The sequence below is a fragment of the Ornithodoros turicata genome, chromosome 7 (assembly GCF_037126465.1).
Source record: "Ornithodoros turicata isolate Travis chromosome 7, ASM3712646v1, whole genome shotgun sequence".
Classification (NCBI taxonomy): Eukaryota; Metazoa; Arthropoda; class Arachnida; order Ixodida; family Argasidae; genus Ornithodoros; species Ornithodoros turicata.
Genome location: NC_088207.1, coordinates 24,837,989 through 24,864,537, shown reverse-complemented (window position 1 = coordinate 24,864,537; position 26,549 = coordinate 24,837,989). Strand labels below are relative to the sequence as shown.

General features: G+C 46.9%; 1 protein-coding gene across 4 annotated transcripts; it reads right to left on the bottom strand.

Annotated features, from left to right (window-relative positions):
• Positions 1-275: 275 nt before the first annotated feature.
• LOC135399704 (zinc finger C2HC domain-containing protein 1A-like) lies at positions 276-25,038 on the bottom strand. 4 transcript variants are annotated; one of them, XM_064631439.1, is made up of 11 exons: positions 24,649-25,038; positions 15,657-15,686; positions 13,554-13,615; positions 13,306-13,431; positions 9,352-9,490; positions 7,970-8,136; positions 5,732-5,904; positions 3,439-3,534; positions 2,727-2,906; positions 2,222-2,317; positions 276-821 (listed from the first exon to the last, which is right to left on the bottom strand). In XM_064631439.1, the coding sequence occupies exons 2-11, from the start codon at positions 15,667-15,669 to the stop codon at positions 584-586; spliced, it is 1,290 nt and encodes a 429-aa protein (XP_064487509.1). In that variant the 5' UTR covers positions 15,670-15,686; positions 24,649-25,038; the 3' UTR covers positions 276-583. The 4 variants fall into 4 exon arrangements, with proteins under 4 accessions (XP_064487509.1, XP_064487507.1, XP_064487510.1 ...); XM_064631437.1 differs by having other exon boundaries at positions 3,439-3,537; positions 24,649-25,037; XM_064631440.1 differs by having other exon boundaries at positions 3,439-3,537; positions 13,336-13,431; positions 24,649-25,035.
• Between the last annotated feature and the right edge of the window lie 1,511 nt (positions 25,039-26,549).

Sequence of the window (26,549 nt, the reverse complement as noted above, 5' to 3'; positions counted from 1 at the left end):
GGTGACGGCATTCCACGCCGAGACTGGGAGGTGACCCGGGTTCGAATCCGGGCGCCAGCTGTGCGGTCTGGGTCCCTAGGTTTTCCCTGGGTTTTCCCCAGACGCTTTTCGCACGGTTTCCTCCTGCGATAGTCGTGGAAGGCGGATAGTCGCGGCCGACTACGGCAAGCAGCTCCATCATCGCCGCCATCACCACACGATATTACGAGAAGTGCAAAGCCCTTCCTATCGTTGAAATGCATATTATGAATCAATAAACAGTAAAACTGGAACGCTACGATACCAACTTGTTGTATCAAGTTGTAACACAACCCATAAGACGTAAGGGACCGAAGCACACCTCGTAGTGTTTTCCTGAATTGCGTGGGTACATTCTAGATTCCGACTAATCTAATCTAATCTAATCTAATCTAATCTAATCTAACCCAACCCACTCCACTCATCATCTGCTGGCGTACGACACACGCAATTACGGATCAACACGTTTTTCTCCATTATTCGCGCAGTAATCATTGGCATGTTAACAGAAATCTGCATTAGCCACTTCGACAAGGATGGCTGTACCACAAAGGCAGATCACACTTCATTGTCCCAGGAGCGCTAGCACGCCCAGCCTTCTGACGCCACACTCGTAGCAGTACTTGGCGTCCGGTACAGGGTACACGGTTGCACACTGGTGGCAGAAAGACGGCAACCGGTCGTCCAGGTTTCCGTTGGTAGGGGCCGAAGTCACAGAACCGTCGCTACCGCTGCTGCCAACTGGGACTTCGCTGTCGCTCGAGACCACGCCGTGGCCGCTCTCAGTGATACGTTTTGCCCAGCTGGGGGTAAGATAAGAGAACATGGATTGAAGACATAGAACTAATCGTAAACCGTGGGATACACATATAGGAAGGGTTCCTATATATACAGGGTGTTTATTTTTATCATTTACATATTTTTATAACAAAGCTGAGAGTATTTTTGCAGTTGAGTTACACGGCCAAGCGGACATCCTCTCGAATAAAAGTACGCAACTACGAGATGACTAATTAACTAAAATTCACTAATGAACTGTTTAATTAGGAGATTTCGGGCAAAAGCGAGATAGCAGAATGAGAGAATATCATCGTTGAAAGCCATTCCACGTTTTAAAAATCCCGAAACACACACGTGCGTTAAAATATCCATCGCGGAATTTGGATATGCGAATGAACCGAAACCGCGGCGACCAGGAACGCAGGGAGCACAGCGCTCATTTCACGTCAGAGGGCCACGTGCCAGATAAACTGCTGGCCAGATAAACCGCTTCCCGGCGGACGCGCGTGTTTCAGGATTTTTAAAACGTGGAATGGCTTTCAACGAGGATATTCTCTCATTCTGCTATCGCGCTTTTGCCCGAAATCTCCTAATTAAATAGTTAATTGACCTCTACCCGAGAAACGTCATCATGACGTTGGTAGACAGTCTGAAACCGAAACAAATCGGAAGGGGAGGGCTGAGTTCCACGAATGGGCACTTGTTCGCTACCTCCTATTGAAAGAAAAGTAGGACCGAAGGTCGCGTCCCTTTCAGGGACCATCGTAATTCCCTCAAGACCGTGGCTCTCGCGCGCGACCTTGTTCGGCCCTAGCTTTGAGCGTAGTTCAACTCTACCAAATTGGTGGCGCTGTCGAACACTATGACGTCATTTGTTTACAAACAGGGAGAGGTCTATTAGTTACCTTGTAGTTGCATAATTTCTTCGAGAGGATGTTCGCTTTGCCGTACAACTCAACTGCAAAAACGACATTTATGCTGTTCTCGTAGCGTTTTTATAAAAAACCTGTAAAGGATAAAAATAAACACCCTGTACGTGTGTGTGTGGACGTTGTACAGGGCGCTAATAGATGCCTGCAAGATGCATGCAGGTAGATAGAGATGCACTGGATGCCGTCCACGGACAGTTTTTAATTTAGCGAACCAGACCACACACCCTATTTCTTTCGATATACTTGAACCCAATGTTAAATCTGCGTTTAATGAACTTTGGGCAGTAAATGATTTCTCAAATACTATTCAAACGTCGCCGTCACGAACGCGGTTCGGACGTGTTATTTTTTTTAATGTTTTCTCTCTTTCTCTCTTACACACATTATGTGTCATAGCATATGGGAACAGCAACACGGCGTCATTTATACTACACAGATTTTTAATTACCGGGAAGTGATGCTACCCAGGTGTCACCACTGGTCATACTCACTTATTGGTAAATTCTCCCTTGAAGCCAGGTCGACCGAGATTAGCTAATTTCATGTTGATGTAGTTCATTTCTTCATCCAGGCGGTTTTCAGAAGAACTGCAAACGAACAGCTCAGCTGAGTCAAAAAAAAGAAAGAAAAGACCGCGGCTGGTGACGAACTATTGTATCCGATCGCGGCATTGTTAGAGAAACTGTGGTTACCCTAGTGAAACTACAAATCAGCTCTTGAATATGTTTCCTCACACAGTTGCCGTCCTTGGAAAAGTATTAACAATCACCTTCCAATCTAGAAGAAATTGCGAGCTTTCTCACAGGTGCTCGCAGCGTTTATAGCAAAGAAAATGAAATAAAAGCTACAGCCGAAGTGTTCAAGTCTGACTTAACTGGGAAGTCGTTTGTGAGCTCTGAAGAGGAGGAGCTTGCCAATAGTGCGCGTGATCGTTCACGTGCGCACACGACACAGGTGTCCCCACAATAAAGGGGCAAAACTTGAAAAAACATTTACCTGCTAAAATTGCTAGGGCTACTGCCTTCACTTCCCAGGGTATTGGACGTGTTGCTGCCCCCAGTACGCACTCCAGGTACAGTCCTGGGGCTTTTGGCCACGGCAGGTGGTGCAACGCGCATCAGTTCGCGCATTTGCATATCGGCTTTCTTGTACGGGTCGTAACCGTCTTCACCATATCTGAAACAAAGCCGCAACTCCAAGGTGTAGTTGAAAATCCAACAGAACATGCATATCCCATACAATATCGCTGTTTCTAGCCCAGGCAGCAAAACCTCTTGGCCCAATATTGGACCAATATTGGTCCAATATTGGGGTGTTCAAACTTCGTAAAGTTCCCGCCTCGGGGTGCCATGACTGGTGGTCATCTATGTTGCCTTCTCGTATACAGGGCATTGTTCTGTGCATCACCACTACACACACACACACACACAAATAGAGATACGATGATGAGATGGGGCTGATGCCGGCCAGCAGGCTGGGCGCTGCCCCAGTGCCACCACCACCACCACCACCACAACAATTTACCCTATCAGATTCGAAGGCCTGCTTTACATTTGATATACACTACGGTGTCACTAGAGGGCGACTCTTTTTAACATGAGTAAGTTTAAGAAAATAATTTTTGTATGAATCACTCGGTAAAGAACGAAGACTGTGACGTCTTTCGCTCTCCCGCTCATGACAGAAGTCCAAGCGTCAAAAGAAGTACCTTGTACTGACGTGGTTTGGGAATTTCTCCTTGAATTTCATGACGCTTCCACCTTTAGATTTTCTTGCACTTGATTCTGCCACGGGTTTCGTCCTCCTGCTGAAAAAGAGGGCCATTGGTTCCTGGGCTATCACTAGATACTAGACTGTGGACACTGGACAGTTGATAATGGAACAGGCGTTACAGCACCATTTACGTCACTAGAAACATCAGAAGCTGCGTCATCATCGGGGCGCCACTATTAGTCCAAACGTAGCGATGGAAAACGTGGTGTAATCACAGAAGGAATTTATATTAAAAAACTGATTATTACTGCACACACAAATATACAAGGTGTTTCATCTAACGTGTCACAAAAGTATGTTTAAAGTGTATTTATATCTCGGGAAACTTTTGCCAAGTACTACAAGTGGCACTGCCTTGCCGCTTCTTCTCAACAACTGGTGACCTGGACGTGATACTTTCAGGCACTCATCGCCTCTACCGCTGTAGTGACGCATCGTTTTTTCTCCTACACGATGACTACCGGCCCGTCCCCTGGTACGTTCGAAGGCCCTGTTGCCCCATCCGTTCCTCAGCCGTCGATGCAGTCCTAGTCAGGTGCATACGTCATTACGTCACCACGCCACTTCTACAGGCGGACCCTTCTCCTTTCCAAGCTCCCAGAAATGTCGAGCACGAACAGTTACCAACAAGCTCATATTGCATCCATATCAGGTGTTCCCTCTTCTCTTTCCGCTTTCTCTCTCGATCCGCACTCCTTGTACCCACCCTACTGCAGGTGCTAATGTGGTCGGCTAGTTGTTTGGCGAAGTCATAGCTCACGGTATGCATGCCTACAGAAAGCTCACTTGGTTCGCGCTTTCTCGCTACCTGCGGCCAGCTTTTGTAGCATATTAGACCCCTAGCTATGGGGGTAGCGTTCGTTCCACTCCTAAAGTGGAAAACCTCCCCACTCTATCATCACAATATATATGTTGTTGTTGTTGTAGCACGTGGACGAGTAAGATTTGTTCGTTTTGGAAAGACAGATTCCCAGGTAAGATCAAACAGCCAAGGCAGAGCGCGTTCGGCAGCAGCGTAAAAATGAGTATTTTCCCACAGATCTTCAGCAAAGAGGCTTCAGCAACTTACGCTAGAGATGACAACAAAGAGGGTCTTCACAAAAAGACCAAAATAATCCGAGGCGTACATATACTCGTGGAATGCATTCTGCGCCCGGGACGTTTCGTCAGGAGAAAAAGTGAAGTGCCACGATGTTTTTTGTTTGTGAATTATATTGCACCCAACTTTTGTAGTTTGCTCGCCTGATCAACGGGACAGATGAAAGCGAAGCGGAAAGATCGAGGGTTACTGCCTGAAGGTCAGACACATTTCTCTAAAACCTGGCGCCTGAAGCCTCATAAATATTATGGTGAGAATAACATATGTTGTCATATACATTCATTATTTACCGACCGTGTTAGCACGTGCGAATATTCGAATTTCGAATCAAATCGATGTTTCTTCCAAACCGTACTATGTTCGAAAAGTTCCAAAGCTGAATCCGAAAGGCCGAGAACAGCATAGACAAAGTGCATAAAACAAAGTGACTGACATTGTTTTTTCGGATCCTCATGAATAGATTGCGAAAACACGCTGTATACGTGGTTATATCCGTACACATACTGCATGTGTCCGGTCCAGTTATACAACTATTAGCTTTGCATTCGATTCAGTTATATAACTATTCGCTTTGTATTTGATTTGGCTATGTGTCTATTGGCTTCGGTTCTAAAATAATTATACGCACACGTCCAATGGAAACCTATATTACCAGTACCATATGTACATCGCATCACAACAACAACAACAACTTTATTTTCGGCCTTGGAGAGTGGGGAGTTTCATCTGCGTTACACACATTTAGGAAAGAGCACCGCGAGCGATGGTGCCCCGACGACCGTTTGATAGGCCACACGTTCAAAGACACGGCCCACCCTCGGGCCCCTGAGACCGAGTTATCAAGGGGACCCTCTCCAGTATACGAGGGACCGGCTCCCATATTTGCCTCCCTCCACCGCTTACGTGGATTTGAAGGGAGACCACAACATACGATTACATTCCATATCATACATTATATAAAGATTATACATTACATGATTATACAGATTACTATACATTACATTGCATTAGATCACTATACAATATACAGATTATTATACATTATTATTACATAGTATATATAAATTTTTATACAGAGCATATCATACATTAGCATACAAACATGATGCGAAACAAATTTCAGACATACTTTGTTACCCTCTTGGGAGCACCCGTCCTCGTTCCAGCCGCTTCCAACATTGAGGGTGAGGACTTTGTCCTTTGGCGCTCGTGCAGGGTTCCAGATGTCGTCTTCTCCTTCGTGAATCTGGATCTGTCATTAACTCCACCATTTCCTTTCTTTGAGGGCAAGGGTACTTTGTACTGGGTATTAGAGACCATCATACATCAGACACAGCGAAACATGGATGAATAGCATAATACCTTTTTTTTTGTAACACTGAAAATGCGCAGTAGACAAGATAATCAAGTTTGTACTACTTCGGATGATTTTTGCAACGAATCTATATCAATCAACTGTTTTGAGAACTTTTTAAATTACTGTGTAACGTCCTGTACGTGCAAGATCATCAAAGTGCATGGGCACACGCACAGGTATGTCCTTATGAATATAAAGGTATGTCACTATCCATTTCTGACTTTTGCTCTAACAATGCATTTTCAAATAGATTCAGAAATAGGTTCAGATTACCATTGCCTAATCTGGTCATGTATCATTTTCAGAAATGCGTGTGTGGTTGTACCGTTCTTATAATGAAGAATGCGGTTGGTACAATCATTCTCACTGAAACTTTGCGGCCTCAATGTTCTGTCACTTTCATTTTAGTGAACCTGTATTCGTTCAAAGATACATTCGCTGAGATAGCATATGTTCAGAATTGAATTCTGTTATTCACGCTTTATAGCAGGCAAAAATTCTTAAATTTGACAAGACACCTTGTTATTGCCTATGTGTAAACCGATTGTTCAGAGCGTAACATGGCAATGACTGACGTGTGATAGCTGCATCCCAAATGCATCTTAAACACACATGCAAAAAAGCTACAATATTTTTTATTCCGTGTTGGCGCCACGAAGCAACTGTGGCTATGAGCGGCGTACAGATGTGGACAGATGGAGAGAGGACAGCAGGAAGCAGTGGGGGAGAGGGGGTTAGTATGCGTCCTGGGCCGACTTCAGGGGGAACTGTGCCGACAATCGTCTATAAAGTCTTCGGGAAAGCCCAGGGAAAACCTCAGCTACAATTATGGTTGAATTCCAGATGCTCTATAAGATTGCTGATCTTCAGACAGTTGGCAGATCAGGTGCATGTGTTCAGTGACTGGGATGGATGGCTACAGTACTGACGCTGCCCATAATTGAAGACCTACGGCCAATAATGGTATAAGTGCAATACAATCCCAATACAACTTGTACCATTATTACCCGTACGTCTTCAATTATAGCGAGTTTTATAGTACAGTCGAGCTCCTTTATAGCGAACACCTTTTTAACGAAAATACCACTACAGCAAATTTTTTGGGGGTCCCGCTGGAGCCCTATAGGTCCAATAATGGACATCCTTTTTAACGAAAATACCTTTACTGCAAATTTTTTTTTGCTGTCCCCTGAGTTTCGTTGTAAAGGAGTTTGATTGTATACCATTGGTAAGGTTATCGTGCCTATCAGAAGCAACCGCAGTCGTGCGTGACTCAGAATCTTATCCACTGATTGGTTCCGGTTGATACGGTTCGACGCAAGTCACGTTATCAACGGTCTGCTAAAACACTCTAATGAGGCCAACAACAGCAAGCCGTTCCTGTCACCGCCACCAGCACCAGCACCCACACTATGTTCAACCGTCTTTGTTTCAGTGACCCCACGTACACGTGCAACCTTGTTAGTGCAGACAAGTCTTGCAAAACAGCTGTAAGTGTAACTCCTTTATAATTATAGCACCACATTTTCTGGAAGCAATGAAGTGTCCACGTCGGTGCACACAACAGCCACCATCAATGTATTGGATTTCCTGTGTATGTGCAACAGTAAAACAAAAAGTGGGTTGTATAGGCAGTAGTGAAGCACTCGCATCGCAAAATGTACTTCCGAAATTTGACAGTTTCTCTCCCCTTGTTCCAGTGTTTCTGATCAGGATGAAATAGCAGCTAATGATAAAGATGCGTTCATATAAATGGCATCAGTAAGTATAGCACTAGCACATATACGGGTTTGGAAAGAACGGACTAATTGCACAATGTGCACTAGTTGCGTGAATCTTGTTGGAAAGCTAGAACAGACCTGTTTAACCCAGCTTATTGTGATTGTGAGCCCTTTAAGTATAAATAAATGAGTGCCTGTAGAACGCTTATTGGATTCATACACTCGTTGAAAGCCGCCCCACTCACGCCAAATATTAACATGTACATCACATATCAACACGGCAACTTACCTTCGTTCTTGCTTTAAGTCTTTCTGCAGCTTCTGCACTTGCAGGACTCTTTCCGCTCCCTTTCCACTCTTTTCTCTCGCTTTCCCTCTTCTCTTGACACCAAGCGAGGTGCCTTTCTGCCGCTCGCTCGCTAAAGCTCCGGTTGCACGTCGGACATTCAACATAGCCTAGGACCGAAACAAAGCAAAACTGCTCTCGAAAACAGATCCCGCTTCACCATAGCTTAAAGGGGTAGTAAAATGCAAAAAAACAAGTTCACTTCAAATTACGTTATACGCTATGTTAATTTCCTACTTGTTATCATAATTCAAAACTTTGATTCCGTTACAGAGCTACAGTCGAAATTATACCGGACTCTTTCTTGCTTCCGCTCTAAGCAGTGAACTGGTTTCAGCTGGTGCATCCTGCATGGTGTTTTTACTCCATGCTGCGCGTGCGCGTGCACGCGCGTGCCACGTCATGGTGCAGTCTAGGTAAAAAAACATCGTGCGCGTTGCGAAGCGGACCGGCGTCGCTGTCCGATGGACGTGACGATAAATGTTGTTAGTGGAACATTCGCGAGAACTGTTGTGGGCTACAATTCAGTGAATCGGTACCGAAAAATGCTGCAGAGCGCATAATGCCGCGCATATACGGAACACTACGATCGGACCCGCTTCAAATCCAAACAGCCGCGATAGGTATGCGCGCGCTTTTCTTGCTGCCTCATTGGATGATGCCAATCTTTTGCCTCCTGGGGATCCCATTCGTTGACGCCAAAGACGGCTCTGTTGTCATTGCGTTTTTCCTCTACACGGTAGCGCTGTGTGAACTAATTTTGCTTGCATTATACTAATTGAAAGACGGACTTTCATTTGAGTGCAAGCTGTTTTTGCATTTTAGTGCCCCTTTAAATGCACGCACCGCCATTCACTCCCAAAAACCAACGTGGCAGGAACACTACCCTCCCCAATACTACTAACGCCTTTACATCCGTGTACTTAGACGAGCAACATGCCCTGTTATACTCCAACGGAAGATGCGAAAAACGTCACAGAACTTCTGCTGCAACGTAAGCGACCGTAAGGTACCCATGGGGAACATCGTGCGGCGTAGCCAGAAGATATTCCGCAGCAGACGACTGGAAAAGACGCACAGGCGCTTTCGTCTGCTCAGTATGTAATTGCAATACGCCATTCCCAGTATCCCAACATACGCGGGGGAACTTGTGTCCTCTGAGCAGTTCTACGTTTTCTCCCACTAGAATATTCCGTGGGGATGCCGCCCGTATGAATACCCGTAAGAGGTCTACGGTGTGGGCAGAGAACCATGTAATGCTAACACGGACGAAGCACGTATTGGGATTCCGGAGGCTTTGTAAAAAAACATAAAGAAATGTGTACCTGCGGGTAGTGAGAGTTTCCCTCCGCTGCTGCACTCGTCTTCAGCGTCCCTGATAGTTTCACCTCTTGCTGCTCGTATGGTCCTGACTAATTCTTCGTGCTTTGCTTTCCAATCTGCCTTCGGTTTTGGCCTGGTGTGCTGGAGTCACGCAAAGAATCACAGATCATGTCATGTAATGAAATTCATAATACATAATAGTAAATGAATACAAAGTCCACTAATATCTCCCCCTACTTAAGCGAGAAAGCACGGGAAGCAATGAAACAAAGTACTCATTTCTTTCATTCTGCTCCCTTATTTCGTTTTATCTTACTAAATGTTGCACGTCTCAAGGCAACAAGAGCCCACTTGGCTTGTCGTTTTGGAGATCATGTAGCAATTCAGCTCGCTACCATGGAATACTTTAGAGAGAAATCCGTGGCAAGAGTCTGGTTTCCTCTGCCGCTGATATATACCTCTTCCGGCGGACGTGCTTAAAAAAAAAAAATATATTTCCTGATGACTGCATTTTGAGACTTCAATAAGACAAATATACGCACAAAGTGTTTCTTATCTGTTACCAAGATGGCGACAAACAATCACTCATCGGTATACATCACTGTCAGGGGCGGATATAGAATTTTTCTGAGGGGGGTGGGGGGTCCTTGGACAGCACGCTAGACACGCGATACCGGGTCAATTAAACACTATGTGAAGACAGAAATTGAGGAGGGGGTCAGGACATCCGGACCCCCCCTCTAGATCCGCCTCTGATCACTGTCGATATACCAGCGATCCTGTGCACGCCACCGCAAAAAAACTTCTCCAGTTTAAAGGGACTATAAAGCCATTGATTCTTCCTTTCTGTTTGACAGAAGAGATGGGCAAAAGAACGGTTTCCTCATGAGAGAATCTAAACGAAGCACCGAAGCTATACGAAGCTGATCTCTCTGACGATGCGCCGCGACGAGCGGCGGCAAGGGTATCGTGGGGAGAAGCTTGACCTTGCCACTAGTGCGCACCGTTACGTCACCGACGTACGTCGCAGCGCACCGAATGGAATCCAAGGATTGGCCGATCGATGCTCCTTTGTGCGAGCCGTGTGCAAACCCAACGTAAGGAGGCACCAGGAACACGCGTCCAGAAGTTAAAGGGGCATGGAAAGACTCGACAAAAATATGTCGCGAGAACTAGAAATTAGAATTACAATCCCTGGGACACACTTTCGATCAAATCTGTGAGTGTAGCGCGTAATCCTGGAGCGCAAGAAAGCTTTCAATCTTGCGGGTCAGAAAACCTGCTCCCCCTCGGCTGCCAGTCTGCAACGTCATGTGCCTCGCCAATACTGAGGAGAGCGCCCTTTTTTTGCTTTCTTTCTTTTTGTAGCGCCGCCCTTCCCTCGTCTCGACTAGTCGCTCTCGCTAGAAGATAATTCTCGGTGGCCAATGAAAAACGCTCTGCCACCTGACGTCACGAGACGCGAGGGGCCGCTGGGCGAGGTCGTCGCCGCTGCGCTCTCTCTTGCAAAGCAATTTTCTCAGTAAATTCGCAGTTCCAAAATGAAAAATTTTGCGTGACGGTTCCTGAAGGTAGTATGCTCCTTTAAGAAACGACAGGAGGAACGCGAGGAGGAGGAGGAACGCGGAGGAGAGGTCATGAGGCGATTTCAACCGCGCGTTTTTACTTGAACGTGGCTACGTGGTTACTTGAAGAACGGTGCACTTTAGGAGGGAAACATTTCTGGTGTACGAGTTGCTCTACAGGAAGAACAGTCTTGAGCAACCATTTTATGACGTGTTCGGGAAATTTCATAGTCCCTTTAAGAGGTTCATCAACTGTTGAAGAGAGAGAGTGCTCATACTCTAAAATCCTGTTATACAAACGTCACAATTAAGATATGTTGGGTCTTCATGTTTATTGTGTTTCTTAAATGTATCTTATGTGCGTTTTCTTCGTCACGCTCAAACAACCTAAAATCTGCTCCTGATACTCGGCAGCTCAACTTTTCTTCAATTTGTTCCTTGACGTGGAGGTGTGGTACTACGAACGCAACAACATGCCTTCTATGGCACAGACGGTCTTCTCGTACTACTATGGAAATGACGCGAAACCAAGTGAACTACGTGTAGAAGGCATGCCTCCGTAAAATGTCTGCTAAACTCGTGTTATTAAGAACGTGCAATCACTTTTCTCTAAGCAGCAAATTAAAATAACACGAAAGTTCACCGACACTTCTCCAACAGTCGTCATGCTGCAACACTTCTACAGCCAGACAACATTGCAATGCCGTAGCACGGACAAGTGCTCAGATGGAACTACGACATCATCGATGTTCAAGGTTAGAGTTCCGTAGGAAGGAAAGGGTGGATTGTAGTGTTGAGGTAGATCTGAGTGATACCTCGAGCAACAGTGTGAAACATTAAGAGCTTATATTTGAGTCCCCGATCCACTTTATGGAATTATTCCTTCGAATAGACAAGTACATCGTTGTAATGAGGCAGGCTTTCGCTTCAAATGGATCGTGTATAAAAGCAAGTGTAGAAAACTAAAGAGAAATCGCTGAGAGTGTAGCCGAAGTAGGGATTCGAACCAGGCCACCTTTCAGTTTAGGTGAAGCGGTCATCTTAGCTACTGCAGTTCGGAAGCTTGTGATGCATAATGTGCTCTACAAATAGGGAGTGACATCCGACAAAGTGTCTGTCCGTCCGTTCGTCCCTGGTGGTTCCTGTGAAGCGTGCTTTCACTGCACTAGCAATGTGCATGCAGGAGAGGCACCCAAGGAAGATGCGTCTCTCTCCGGCACTTCTAGCGAGCGGACGAAATGTTGCTGCGCTGTTGTAATGGAGTGTGCAATATAATGGACTGAGATTCCGAAGCATACCCTTCAGGGTATATCAGAGGTACACAACTCAGCAAAGGATAACGCGTTGCAACCCAAAATGAAAAGAAGCGCCGAAGCAGAGCCACGTACATTTACTTATAGATACCAGTGTGAATAAAAATGGAATAACCGGCACGGCATACTACATCTCCTCGTTCAAGCTCAACTGGACGAAAAGTCTAATAGGGGAGTCAAAATGGATAGCCACGGAATAGCTGTGACAATCACGGCGTCGCTTAAAGTTCCTGGAAGCTACAGAAGACGCAAAACTATCATCACCATCATCCCGGCCCCACGTGGCTTTATTTTCGACGTCGACCATCACTGCGAAAGATGCTGATTCGCAGGAAAGTCCCGGATACAAATTGTATGGCTTGAGTCCCAGGGCACTGTAGTTGCACTACCGCGGACGCCTTCCCAAAAGGGCAAGCAAGCTGACGTGCTGACCAAAGCAGGTATGAAAACCCGGCCGAAAGTAAAGGCTTCCCCGAGCAATTTCTGCTGCTCGAAAGCAATCAGGAGACATAAGCGGACGCTGCATTCTCACACGTTAACGAGGGACGGATTTTCAGCACCACTCTGTGTGGCTCGTGGCCTCTCTGGGTATGAGGATTCCCTTCATCGCATAAACGGAGGAGCACGTCATAATATAGGCTTCCCAACCACATCCGATGCAAAGCGTAGGCTTCAGCAAGCTGTGCAGCCCACCGGCACGTCTGAACCCCTACTCGAGGAGATGGTCCATCCTCGTGGCAACTTCCGAAACCTCGAAAACTCGTCCGAAGAGCTCTACTGAGCTTCTTGAAAGTCATCGGCCATCAAGGGCCGCTATAAGATCATCCTGCTTGCATTCCGTTTGCCTAGCAACGTGGCCGCAGTCGACGAAAGTAAACCAAGGGAGCTGCACAACAGGTTGTGAACAAGACAACTTTATACGTGTAGGATTCGTTATCATACGTCATGCAAAGCTGTGCGTCCAGTATGGTGCAGAAGGCAAACAAACAAACGAACCAACAAAAATGGAGCTAGAGCATACAGAACAGAATATTACCTGAGTGCAGTGCGAGAGGATTACTTTCACACGGACACTTACTTTAGAATCTGGAGGTTGATGCTTATTCACCTGGGTTATTTCTGTTCCTTCAATTCGTTGCTTGGACGAGTCGAACACCTTTCGCTTCTTATTCTTCGATTTCTCGCATATGTGCTGGTGTCTTTCCTGCAAAGCAGTCGTATAATCGCGTGAAAAGTAAAGACCGTCCTGTCCTGTACTCTGCAGGAATACTGCATAAATCGTGAGGCAGTAGTACTCCATGTGCACCCATGTAGATGCTCTCTTACCAGGGCCTCTGGACGGAACTTTCGCCCGCATATCGGGCACGGGTATACCACTGGTGGTGTCTCTGAAACAGATAATGATACTGATAGCAGCGAAATATTCCGAACTCTTCTTGATAACATGTTCTGAATCTCACAATGGCATGTAAGTAACTGACGTGGTCATAAGGTGGAGGACTGAGCGTGTTGGTGCAACTTATCGGAGAAAGAAAAGGTGTATCTAGAAGTGAAGGTCGCTGCTAGGGAGATGGCAGGGGCTGCCGCGACTCGTTTTGTAGTTGGTTATCAAATTAAACGGACTGTTGGAAGTCGGCCTGTCGTCTATCTCTGTCCGTGTCTACTTGTTCGCGCTTGTGTTCAATATGACATGGCAAGCGCTGATGTCCATAGGTGAGTACAGACTCCGGTATGTCCGCTAGACACGCATAGAACAGCAGTACGACACATAACACGCTCACAAACCACGACTTAGAATGACGTCGCCCTGCCATTTGATTAAAGAAAAGAGATGTGCGCCTTTCTGTGATAACTACATACATCTGGCAGGGAGGTAAAGTAGGCGTTCAGGATTGTGACGTCATAGCAAAATATATGCATAAGCAAGCTATGCTTTGACTTGGGAAGAGAGTGCACCCTTTGGGAAGAGAGTGCTCAAGCATCAGGATAAAAGAGTTGAAAAGTTCTTTGAGATTAATATGCAAGGTGGACTATGTCACAAAACAGTGGCCAGCCGCTTTCCGTAAAGTGCAATAATTTACTTCTGTTTCTGGAAATGTCTGGGGTGCGAAGATGTTTCCCAGACCTCGGGGCCAATAAGGTAAAGAGGCAAATTAACGGTGGACTGTGGGAACGACCGGAGAGTGGCACCCATGGTGGTCGAAGGCGACCTGGAGGACATGCATATAGGCGCGTCCGAGGTGTCGGGTTACTCGACTCGGGCTGCTTGGTGGGGACATGTAGCTTGCTCGATTCCGTCTTACGCGGATGGCGCAAACCGGGACTTTGGTGACTTCGGAAAGCAGGGGCGGTCAGTGTCGGAAGCTAACGGTGGTCTCACGTATCCACGGGTGTCACGGCGAAGAAGTCGTCACACTGCAACGCAACAGTCAACGAGGACTTTGTGAGTGTTTGCGTTTGTGTGTGTTTCGTCCACCAACCGAACATCGGCCCAGCAATGACCCGACTCTCCTGAGCTCCAACATCCTCAGCCAGCAGTAGCTAAGTGTTTGTTTCTTTGTTGCCTTCTTACCTGATTTGTAAGCGTTGCTCAAAACGCAGAACGTATCATTTCGTAACATGTGTTGCATCTATACGCATTGGTTAGTTCATTCCTTTAAAAGCACCGCTGTTTCTCAAGTATATATTTGTTTCTGTTTAGGACACACACACACACGCACGCACGCACGCACGCACACACACACACGTGGCCCGAAGCACATTGTCCAAGGTACGCATTGCTTTGGGTTCTTCTGTGTTCTTGTTTACGAGGTAGGGTGTGCTTCGGGTGAACGCACAAGTCGAAAGTACATATCGCGGAATTAGTCCCGATATTCGCCTGTGGGATTCGCCTGGCTAACCAAATGGGGCGCTCCGGCCGGACCTAGCTAGATTCTTGCAGGTTCAAGTCTTTGTCCTCTCGGTTTCTTCGCCCTTGACTCTGTCGCTGATCACGCAGTTGGCGGAATGATACTTGGGATGTTGGCTTGGGGTGCTAGGGAACGCCTGAGCCACCAGTTGTGAAGAATTGAATTGTCTAGGATCGTTACCTTACGACGTCAACGACGAACTGCTGAACTGACGCCCCAGTGCAGCCTGGTTCCTCTGCATCGTTGGCACCTCCCTTCCAGAAGCTTTTACCCTGGTCCCGTCTACTCAAGGTCAGAACAATAGGTTTCTATTTCTGTCGTATAAGAGCGTTGAACGGCAAAGAAAGCTAAAATTTTCTTGTTACCCTCTTTCTCTTATTTTCTTTCTGAAGCGTGTACATCTCTATAGTCATGAGGCTGTAGTGACTTCGACGGTGACAAAGATACCCAAGATATTGTGTTGGTTGCAGCGGATTAGCATACAAACTTATTTTATGTTAAATTGTAAAAATATGCTTACCAAAGTCATCCATGGTACCAGGAGCAGTTCCTGTAAGACAGCGATACAGATTAGTGAGGCCGCCATGACGTTACTTTATAAACATTTCAAATCTTGCGCAATTGTGCAGACAATATGAGGAAAGTGTTCAAGGCTGGCCTGGACTTTCTATTGCACACCAGGAATTTTTTATTTGATGGCGCGTTAGCACTGCGAAGCAAGTGTGGCTATGACCGTGGGCAGAAGGAGAGACACAAGGGCTTGATAAGAGCACGGTCTGGAAATTATGGGATTACCCTAGTCTCTTTTTATATTTTGGAAACTTTCTCCGGAGTCCGCCTTTAACCTAACAGCCCTGTCCCTTCTCCGTGAAAGTCTCTTGTAGGAGAAGCCGTGTAGAAGTCTGCAAGCCGTGTCTCCATCTATGCTGTACCTCTTTCTTACGGAGTTCTTCTCACCGGTCCGAACAAGTGGAATCACTCTGAACCAGGTTTCCAGTTTCCATCACAGACCAGTGACGCCAAAGTTGTCGTCGTCACGTTTGCGTGACGCACGTTTTCATTGTCGTGCAAGAGGACGTCCCAACAACTTCTCAGGACTTCTTGGACTTCAGGAATTGGAGATTCTGATCTAGAGCAGGGGCGTATTACTGAGGGTTCACTGCTGCTTCTCGTACATGAAAATGCACGGTAAGTAGGATGTTGCCATCCGTGAGGCCGATAACCACCACATTTTCTGCCGACGGCACTGCTTCCAAATGTACGGAGCTCCTATAGCGCCATGCTTAGCTGGGTCGGTTAGCCTGCAGGCTGAAATAATTGACTCAAGTCTTGCACAGGTTACGGTCTGTCGCAAGAACGCGTCTCAGTTTGCATGGAGCCGTTGCAGAGCTGCTTGGAAATGGTGTAAGAACTTCAGTGCAAATAAGGCCTTTGGTACCGGTGCGCACTTTTCTGGACAGGTATATCCATGCATGCTTTCTCAAGACTAACGCTGACATGGACTATCGCCTTGAGGTCACAAATCACTTCCCTCGTGTTCCCTACAAATCGTTGTAGAGGTCGAGGAGTCACGTGCCTGCTTTCCTGAGCTTGGGTTCAAAAAGAAAAATGTTCGAGCACGTCCAACGCGAACAGGGAACGAGCAACGAGCCGCCATCCTAAGCAGGCAGGACGCTCGTCTACCCAACAGTACCCATCGCCCCCCACTGCACTGTCTTTGCACCCAACGGTCACTGCGTTATCCTCCGTCTGCTGAAGAGGCTTTCGCATCCCGTGGAGTGCGTGGCGGTGGGGCTTGTCCAGTACCCCGGTACAGTACCCCGCTCCAGTAATCCCGGCTATAGCAGTGAAGCTCGAGACAACAATTACATTGTCCTGGAGCGGCGCTCTTGTGGGTGTGGAGTTTCGGTGGTCTCGAGATCCTGGGAATGGTCTTCAGGATGTTGTGGAATGTCGTCTGGTGTAACTGTCCTCACGTACTTGCTGTACATAGGTAATGAAGCTGAGGGGTTCCGTCACTTTTATCATCCTCCTACAAGTCAGCCGAACCTCTGGCACCTTTGTCATGTGTGGCAGAGTCGTCAGGGCGAGCTCTGACATCTTCCTGTACGTCGAGGAATGCCCCACCGTAGTGACTATGGGCATAACTTAGTGGCCGCAAAAAGTGTCTGTCGCACAGTGCGCCTGATCGCACAAACTATTGCAACTCATTTCACACTTAAAATAGAAAGTACGTGCGGCACGGACCAACTAGGACCATATGAAAGGCCCTTTACCGTCAAAAAACTTTAACAGCTCCAGTTGACTCTTACTGTCTTAGTACTGTCGATGTACTTACAATGATCGTATGCTATCATTTTCCCATCCTTGAGGAGGACTGGCTACAGCCGGTACCCATTCTTCAGTTTACACTAGGGTCACTAAATAAGTTTACACCAGCAGGTCCTGACTGAATGCCAATAGACAACGTATCCGGCTTAGAAAGCAACACGTACGCAAGGTTTGCCTCTCAATTTCAACAAATAGCAAGACAGAGAGATGTGATTTCGAAGGCTCCTAGCTCCGAGTACATTATGTGGTTCAGTTCTAACAGTACAGTTCCTTTCGCTTCGCAATGAGAGGAACCACTTATAGCCAACTAAACTGTCATTCCGTTCCTTCCATAGAGCACATGCCAATAAACGACACTCTCCGTTGTCGTTTCCATTGCCATCACTTTCCTTTTCGATTCCTGGCCAAAAAGAATCAAATGTCAACATCAGCTCTTAGTGCTGGCAGCGGACATGATGCAAAGCAGGTACGCTGAGCACACTGTAGTCTTCACTCATAAAGCCACTACTCCTAATTGAGCCTCAACGGCCGCTCTTGTTATTCCGACTGACTCGGTGTCTCATGGGTACCGTCTGCCACATCGTACATCGATCAACGTCGCAACGTATACAACGAATTAAAGGCGGCGGAGTTCTACGCCATCTTGTTTTTGTTTCTGCGGGAAGTATCGCATGGCAGTCCGCGGGCCTGGGTAATATATATGTGTATATATATATATATATATATACCGACTCAACAGTTCCTCTATACAGGCGTTCGTTGCTCTCGAGCCCCTGTCATGATATGCTGCGTTCATGCTCAGCGTCTGAGCGACGATGGCCACTCCGTATACCTGCAGTTTGCACTGTGGGTCACTGTGGTTTGAGTAGGAATGAAGAGGTTGATAGAGTGGGAGTGGTTGCCCATCTGTGCCGGACGGCCGTATCCACCATATAACGAAGGACGACAGGAGGCTATTTTGTCGTTGACGACCCAGCAACGGTACCGTGTAGCAACTAGTAGTAACTGTGTGCACAACTGTAGCACAACCGTGTAGTAACTGTAGCAACGGTACCGGGACATCGCGGACTCGGGTCTCTGATGTGTTCCGTCGATCCAACTTTGCCATTTTCTGTTCCAGAGTGAGTGCCACGCTATTTTGTCTCTGCTTTTTGCACAGACTTCTCCGTAACATTGCTTTCACACCACAACTCAAACACAGACTCGGATACACCGACAGAGGCTTACGCTCCAACTGCGGCGTGGCGCCGAATGCTGAGCATCTCCTTATTGATCATGACCTGCACAAATCGGAGAGACAGACGTTTCGAGCTCAATGGAATAACATCACTGGGAAGCCGTTCAGCCTTGCTGCAGTTCCAGCCCCTTCTCAAGAACTCTGTACAACATCGCCAGGGTCCTTAATAACTTATGAAGCTCTTAACAACCACAGGCATGCTCGCCAGATGCTCTAGACGTAGTAGCCTCTGCTATTACATTTCTGTAGTCATCATACTGTGATTTTTCGCGACCTTCGGTCGCCATTTTCCCATGTATTTGTTCCTATCCCCATGCGTGCAATGCCGGAAGGTTCGGGGCTCTATATTTTGTTACAGCTCGATGCCTGGGAACATTACACTGGGGACTGAGCGCTGGGGACAGTTTTTACTATTGATCTGGTCACCTGAACTAACTGTACCTGTCTCCAACCATTGTGCCATAAATTATGTACTGTGTGTAGTGCCTTTTTAGCCACTCGGTGGCGTATGCCTACAGTACACCGTAGCCACAGTGTATGCCTCACCTGCCATGTGTGTACTTGTGTGTGTGCTCTACGCATTTGGTTCACATCTCACACAGAAAATATCCAACACGTAATGCGGTGCTGCAACGCCGACGGTGAAAAACCTCATATAATCATCGTCATGAATCTGTTGCTGCCGTTGTTGCAATAAACATCTCGTTCATTGTTGTTCTTCACCGTATAAGCGTAGGTGTCCATTAAACATTGTCCATCGTTCGTTATACAGATCCCTTCTTTATATTCTTGCACAATTACAATCGAGACAATGTGGCAATGGCAGCTTTCCCTTTTCGGTATCGTTCCTCTTAATATTCTGTTTTCTGGGCATTCCTAACTTCATGTTGACGTAGAGTTGTTGCCGGTGCAAGAGAAAGTCCAAGCCTATGTGAATCAAGCACTTTGTCGATATACGACACTGACCGTGGTCGTTCATGGAAGCCGTATGCCATGCGCAACCGTATACGGGGAAACGTGTGCCCCATACATTATCTCAGGGTTAACCCCAACACGGCGTCGCGAGCTCGGGGTCGTCACGGCATCGGTGCCCGCATGGCGGATGTTTCACATATTGGTGAAGGCTACGCGTACGAAGTGTGCTCAGTGATGTTACCGAAAATGGTTAGCTCTAATACTTTTAAAAGATAATTTATGTGCATTAACCTGTCTTATTTATCAGCATATACATCATCGTCCGTGTTCCTTCTCAAGGAGTTAGCAAATAGCAGAGTTCTTCCCACTGAATGAGAGAGCTGGCGAAATCAGAAAAAAAAAAAAGGAAAAGAAAACGAAAATGGAGACTTAAGTACGCACTCATGGTGCATCTAGCTGAAAGTGATTATCTGCAAGTGATTATGGTGACTCATTCATTTACGCCAAAAGTTCTGAAGCAGCTACAGCTGTACCAGTGCGTACTCAAGTCTCAATTTTCGTTATTGTCATCATCTGCTAAGTGATTGAATCATATGAAAGTGATGCTTAGAAGGCGGCATCATGCACGAGTATTTCAGGAAGCGCACCCGGACGTGAAGCGCGGGATATCTTTGCGGATTGGACCAGTTCTCTATAGAACTCTCTTTTACTGTAAGCAACGAGGCAAACTGCAGACACAGATGTCAAAAACACGTAAGCGTCTGATATGATTCTCCTTCGGTCGACTGTCTCACCAATCCAGAGCTGTCTCGATCCAGCGATTGAATAGCCTAACAAGAACACCTATACGCCACCTGTCTGCAGTACCGCACATGCAAAGGTATCCAGAAATGATTATAATGACGAGAAGACTATCATCCGCCATGAAGGCTGATCTCTGCTTCGAGGCAAGAATTAGTGCGATGATTATGACGAAATTGCTTTAGTAAGTTGCAGTTTGTTCGTCAGAACGGATGTTATTAAAAAAAGAAATAAAATGAAAGAAAGAAGGAAAATGAGAAGATGCGAAGACTCTGCAGCTGATGCACGATGTTTGGCCCACAATTTTCACAGTGCATCATACACGCATTGTAGTGCACACCACAGCACTGACGAAAAAGATATCATTCTGACTACGATGGAAATTGATGTTCTGAGGCTGGAACACAGAGGAAAGGACAAACACACAAAGCCTCAAGTGCCTAAGAACAATGAATGAAGAAAGACGGAAGTCACCGAAAAAGGTTAGCCAGCTGCAAGTGGAACAAGTGGAATGAATGAGTGAGTGGGTGTAGTTTGGTCCCTTCAGATGACGCAACCTTGGAAGTCATTGGAGAGGCGTGTTAGATATAGCTCAATTGGTAGAGCCCTGGACCGGCAATCCAGAAGATGTGGGTTCGAGTCATGCAGCTGGCTAACGTTTCCAGTGGCTTCCTTCGTTCGTTATTCTGACGTCCGAGGAGTGAGGGATACGGTTATTCCTTGTGTTGACACCTTGAGGATGGGACAATTCGCAATGCTTGACTACATCGCGTTACAAAAATAATACTGCTCTTGCCCTAAAAACGAAGAGCAGGCGCTCATTGTAATGGCCACCCTCTGTGGCGAACGATTAGGATGCGGTTTGAAGGGATACCTGCTATTTGCAGGGGCTATTCATATATGTATTGGCATCGGTGCGGAAGACCAGTCAAGGAAGACCATAGTGTATTGCCATCAAGCAAGCGAGCTAAGGAAGATCAAGAAAAGACCTTCCCGGAACAGCACCGCAAGCGGTATCATTGGTGGTCGGAAGCTCGTGAGTCCGCCCGCGGCTTCCGCGCGTATGCAGCCGTGATGTGACAGTCGGATGAGTTTCGGAATTCACGGCGTCGACCTTCTAAACGTCTTCACCCTCCTCTTTGCTGTAAAGGTTGGAATACGGGTTCCCATCAATGTAAATAATACACCGATGATGATGAATGGGGAAATTCGCCACCTGAGTTGTGGCCCACTACGCCAATGCCGACGGGACTGAATGAGATGTAAAATGATAATGAGGTGATGATGAGGGAGAGACGGTAGCATCAGCATCTGCGTAATGCATAAATGTATATCGTAGCAATTTCCAATTTTTGCGTTCCATAGCCGGTACACTAATACGCGATTAATACGCAATACCAATAAGTAGGCTAGTCTCGTGTGTGGGATAAGGATACATATACTGTAATGGTCAGAACTGGTCAGTTAGGCTATGTCCACAAAGCGCAAACGGTCCTGGCCTGAACGTCCAGCCTAAATCATTTTCGATAGATTACACAGGTGGGGAACCAAGATTCTGCTTGCGTCACGTTTTTAATACAGGCGTACAAAACGACGACTGCGTAACCTCCCAGTATAGTTTTACCCCACAAGAGGAAAGCGAGCTGTCCGTAGGGCTATACAGCATATACGGGGCTATTTTTGGAATCCGCGTCCCACCAAGAGGCCCAGATGTGTCACAGTTATCTATACTCGTGTCCTATGGGGATTATTCCCGACTCATTCTTGTCTTTATCTCTAAACCTTTATTATTTGCACATCAACACGTAGCAGGCTTTTTTTTTTTGCATTAGTGGCAAATGATATAGTCCGTTCTATATTTGCTCCACTTAAACACGGGTGAGAACTGGGTGGATTCAAACTATCCAGGAAAGAGAGTTCCTGGCTTTGCTCTTTTTACTTGTCAAGAGGCTGTTTCGCACATCCTGTGCATTTGTGGCACTAAAATGAGAGAGGAATTTCGGTCTGGTGTTCCATCTGCTCCAGGAAAGAGATTTTTCCTGTACTGATAAGGGTTTGACATGGGCGTTATCCCTGGGAAGTTTATTTGGTACGTCATGTGACCGCGTCCTCGGGGTACGGTTTAGCCTTTCTTCCTCTGCAAGATCAGTGGAAGCCGAATACACACATGTTTGCCACGCCTGATCTTATCTTATCTTGAAAGTACACATCCGGCGTAGTCCAACACGCACCGCCATCTAGTGCCAGAAGCATGAAAAGTGGACTCCACAAGCATTTGTTGAACCCTTGAAGGGGCACTAGAGTGCAAAAAATTTCCTTCGCGGAATGAAAGTTGATGTTCCCTTGACAGCACCACAGAAGGAACGGGATTCATCAGTTCATGACTTATGAGCGAAAGGAACTGCAAGTTGCGCTCTCTCGCGCCGTCTACTTCTCAAGATCCTGTCACCGGTTGTGCTGTCTGAGGTTTTCCCTGGGTTTTCCGAAGACTTTCCAGACGAATGTCGGCATAGTTCCCCCTGAAGTTGGCCCAGGACGCATACTAACCCCCTGTCCACCACTCCTTCCTGCTGTCCTCTCTCCATCTGTTCACGTCTGCACGCCGCTCATAGCCACAGTTACTTCGCGGCGCTAACATGAAATTTAAAAAATCCTTTTCAAGAACCACGACAATGCGGAGTGGGCTCTCATTGGTTTCCTCAAACGATTTCTCCAATCATCGGGGGAGATCACTTGAGGAGACCAATCCGAGGCCTCTCCGCATGGTGGCGCTTCTTGAGGAGGAGGTGGCGTGATGAGAAAGTACATATTGCGATACATTGCGAAAGAAACTGCAATTTGCACTTTCCCTCTCCTTCTCAAGTAGTGTGACACTGTGGAGGCGCATCGGATTGGTCTCCTGCAATGATCTCCCGCTATGTTTGGACAAATCGTTTGAGGAGACCAATGTGAGCACGCTCCTTATTGTAGGCCCTCTTGAGAAGGAGAGGAAGTGGGAAAGCGCAGAGTGCGATTTCTTTCGCTCATCAATCACGAACGATGCAACGGATGAATGTCCTTCCTTTTGTGTTGGTGTCAAGGACAAGGCACGCTTCATCACGCGAGGAGGAGTCTTTGCACTGAAGTGCGTCTTTAAGTGTTGAAAGGCTACAAACATTTTTCGGTTTCTGCACATCATCTTCAGGTTCTCTGTGGGTCATCCTGCATTGTTAGTTGTTCTACGACGAACGACCGTTACGGAACGAGAAACAACTACACACAAGAGTAGAGAGGCCAGATCGGCAAAGACATCTCGCGCTTCGCACCCTGGTGCGATTCGTGAAAGACGCAGGCAGGCTGCTCTAAAAGAAACCAGGAGTTTTCGTTCAGGTAGCCGCACCAGTACAGATTTACGTCACCGTTTTTTTTTCTTCTTCTTCTCATTCTATTGCTCTTTCTTTCGTCAAAACGTCGAAACTTTGCAACAGCCTGCGTTTTTTTTTTTTTTTTATTATCCGAATACTGACAAAGGAGAGTTTCCATACCTCGTATTGCGGGGGCGTTCGCTAAGAACAAAGACTCGCGCATGTCTGACAACGTGAACATTTTTTTCGCAATTTGCCTCTGTGTGCTCTTGGAAGCAAAATTACGCAGTTGCCACATTTGCTACTAAACACAACGAGCACACAGACAAGGAAGAATACATTGGCGGCAGAACAACATTGATCAGCCGGAGTGACGCAGAACTCCAAGGCCAAAACCTCATAGGTCACACTGCGCCCGTACTGACGCAGCGTCTAGAGTGATCGTAGACGCTGAAATGGTTGGTGTAGGCAGGACATTTAGGACACACGTACACACACACAAAAGAAAAAAACAGACACGATAGGGTGACACACAATTTCGATACACGACAACATCGAAAAATGAGAACTGTTACCTCGGGAATGAGCGAATAGCAACACCAGTAGTGGACAGCAGTCCTCCTTAGAAGGACAAGATCGACCCGGAATCGCAGTTAAGCAATTAACGCATGCAGACGACTACGCAAACACTTTTCATAACTTCCATAGAGAAACGCAGAAAGCACGGCCATCACGACGTACATACTAATTGCACAACGGAGGAAAAGCGTGCGTCGGTAACCCTAGCAACGGGACAACATTTACCGAGCAGACACAGTCAGCGCAGCGCGAAACTTGTAGAGGCAAGACCCGGGCTTGTGGACGCGACACAGGGTGACACTTACCTGTATTCGTGGAACGTCATTGGGATTGCTCCTTAGATCCACGTCATGACACCAGGACAGGTATGAAGGTGTTGTGCCGCAGGAGACCACAAGCTTCGAAAAAAATGTGTCACATTTTCTTCGGGAAAACTTAGCATCCGACCATATCAATGGGTACGGTATGTTGTCAGCTGATTTTACATGTCCTGCGCTTAAATGTCTAAATAAAGCAATCTGTGAGGCCCTGTCGTCGTATGCTGTCGTCGGAAGTGTGGACTAAAATGGGGTTGAGAGGGTGCAAAGGGCGGGGGAAGCCACGACATGATGCGACGCGCGCGTGTTTGTCGTCGGTGCGCGCGATTCGAGAAAAGCGAGCGGAGTGCGACGCATGCGCAGATGTCGTTCAAATGTACCCATGGAGACAAGGGTACACAGCAACCGCTATAAACGGCAACAGTTCAGCGAACCGGTCGGGCGATGTGGGTGTGCGGATGAGCAATGCTGACAATTTGAATGATGAGCCTCCATTCCAAGACGAAGTGTAACAACAGAAGAGAGTATTATGCGAACGTGGTCATGTTTTATGAAGCTTGTAGCGCCACACAGAAGTCCGCCTTATCAATTGGATTCTTGAACATCACTCCGTGCATGTAGACAAATTTCCAAGGTATTTCGTTTGAACAGCGTCATTGTGTTGGAGTAGGCGACAACGACGAAACCTAAAGCGCATGCACACCCCCGCGTATGCCGCTCATCAAACCTGTTCTTGTTGCACCGTACGGTTGCCTTTGATACAACTACATCACAACAGGTTATGGGCCAAGAAGGTATTCGAAGCTGCGCACTTGAACTGGCTGGTTCGTTCGACATTGTTTAAGACAGGGGATGGGATACGCAGGGTAGTTTACAATGGCTAAGTTGACTGACGCCTGGAAGTTTAGGATGAAGATGCTCCCGGGATTCGGGAAGAAGTATGATCGTTCGTTGCGGATGCTGCACCGGGGAACCGTACCGCGCCTTGGACTACGGGAAGTCGCAAAGCACAGAGCATTATTTGTCTGCGTATTGACGACGATCGAGCAGCTCCCGTGGGAGACGGGGAGGTGACACGGGTTCGAATCCTGTCACCGGCTGTGCTGTCTGAGGTTTTTCCCTGGCTTTTCCGAAGACTTTCCAGACGAATGTCGGCATAGTTTACCCCTGAAGCCGGCCCATGACGCATGCTAACCCCCCTATTTCCCACTTCTTCCTCCTGTCCTCTCTCCATCTGTCCACGTCTGTACGCTACTCATAGCCACAGTTGCTTCGCGGCGCTATCACGGAATTAAAAAAAATGACGACGGTCAAATTAGTGCAACGACGAGACAGAGAGTGGGCAGAACTCCGGAAGGTGCACGTACGAGTCAAATCAGCCAGTGATTTATCAAGAAACCCCTACCCCTCCTCAAACACACCCCAAATGTTCAGTGACACCCCCTAACTTTTTCACCTGTGTACCCCCTACAGGTGGTGCCCTTGCGATTTCAGCTTTAGACATATGTCGGTAATGATATGTTAAGCTGTAATGATGTAACTATAATAATGACCCCCTCTCCCCATTTTTTCCAACACTTCTCTGTGCTTGGGATTCTGGCTAAACCACTGAAATCAGCAACAGGCTCTACCTGCTAAAGAAGCTGTACTAATCAAAGTGAGATATGGCCAAGGATATACAGTTACGGGGCTACATCAGAGTCACTGTGGAATTGGTTGAGCGTAAGAGGAGTAGGGCATGAAATAATACTTTCCGGTAGGTGATCTTCTCCTCGGTGGACCTCCACAAAGTTACGAGGCACTCGTCACAGTCCTCGATGCACGCCCAGATGATGCCTTTACTTTGGAGTACGTGAAAGGAAAGCTTGTGGACGAGTATAAAAGGGAGC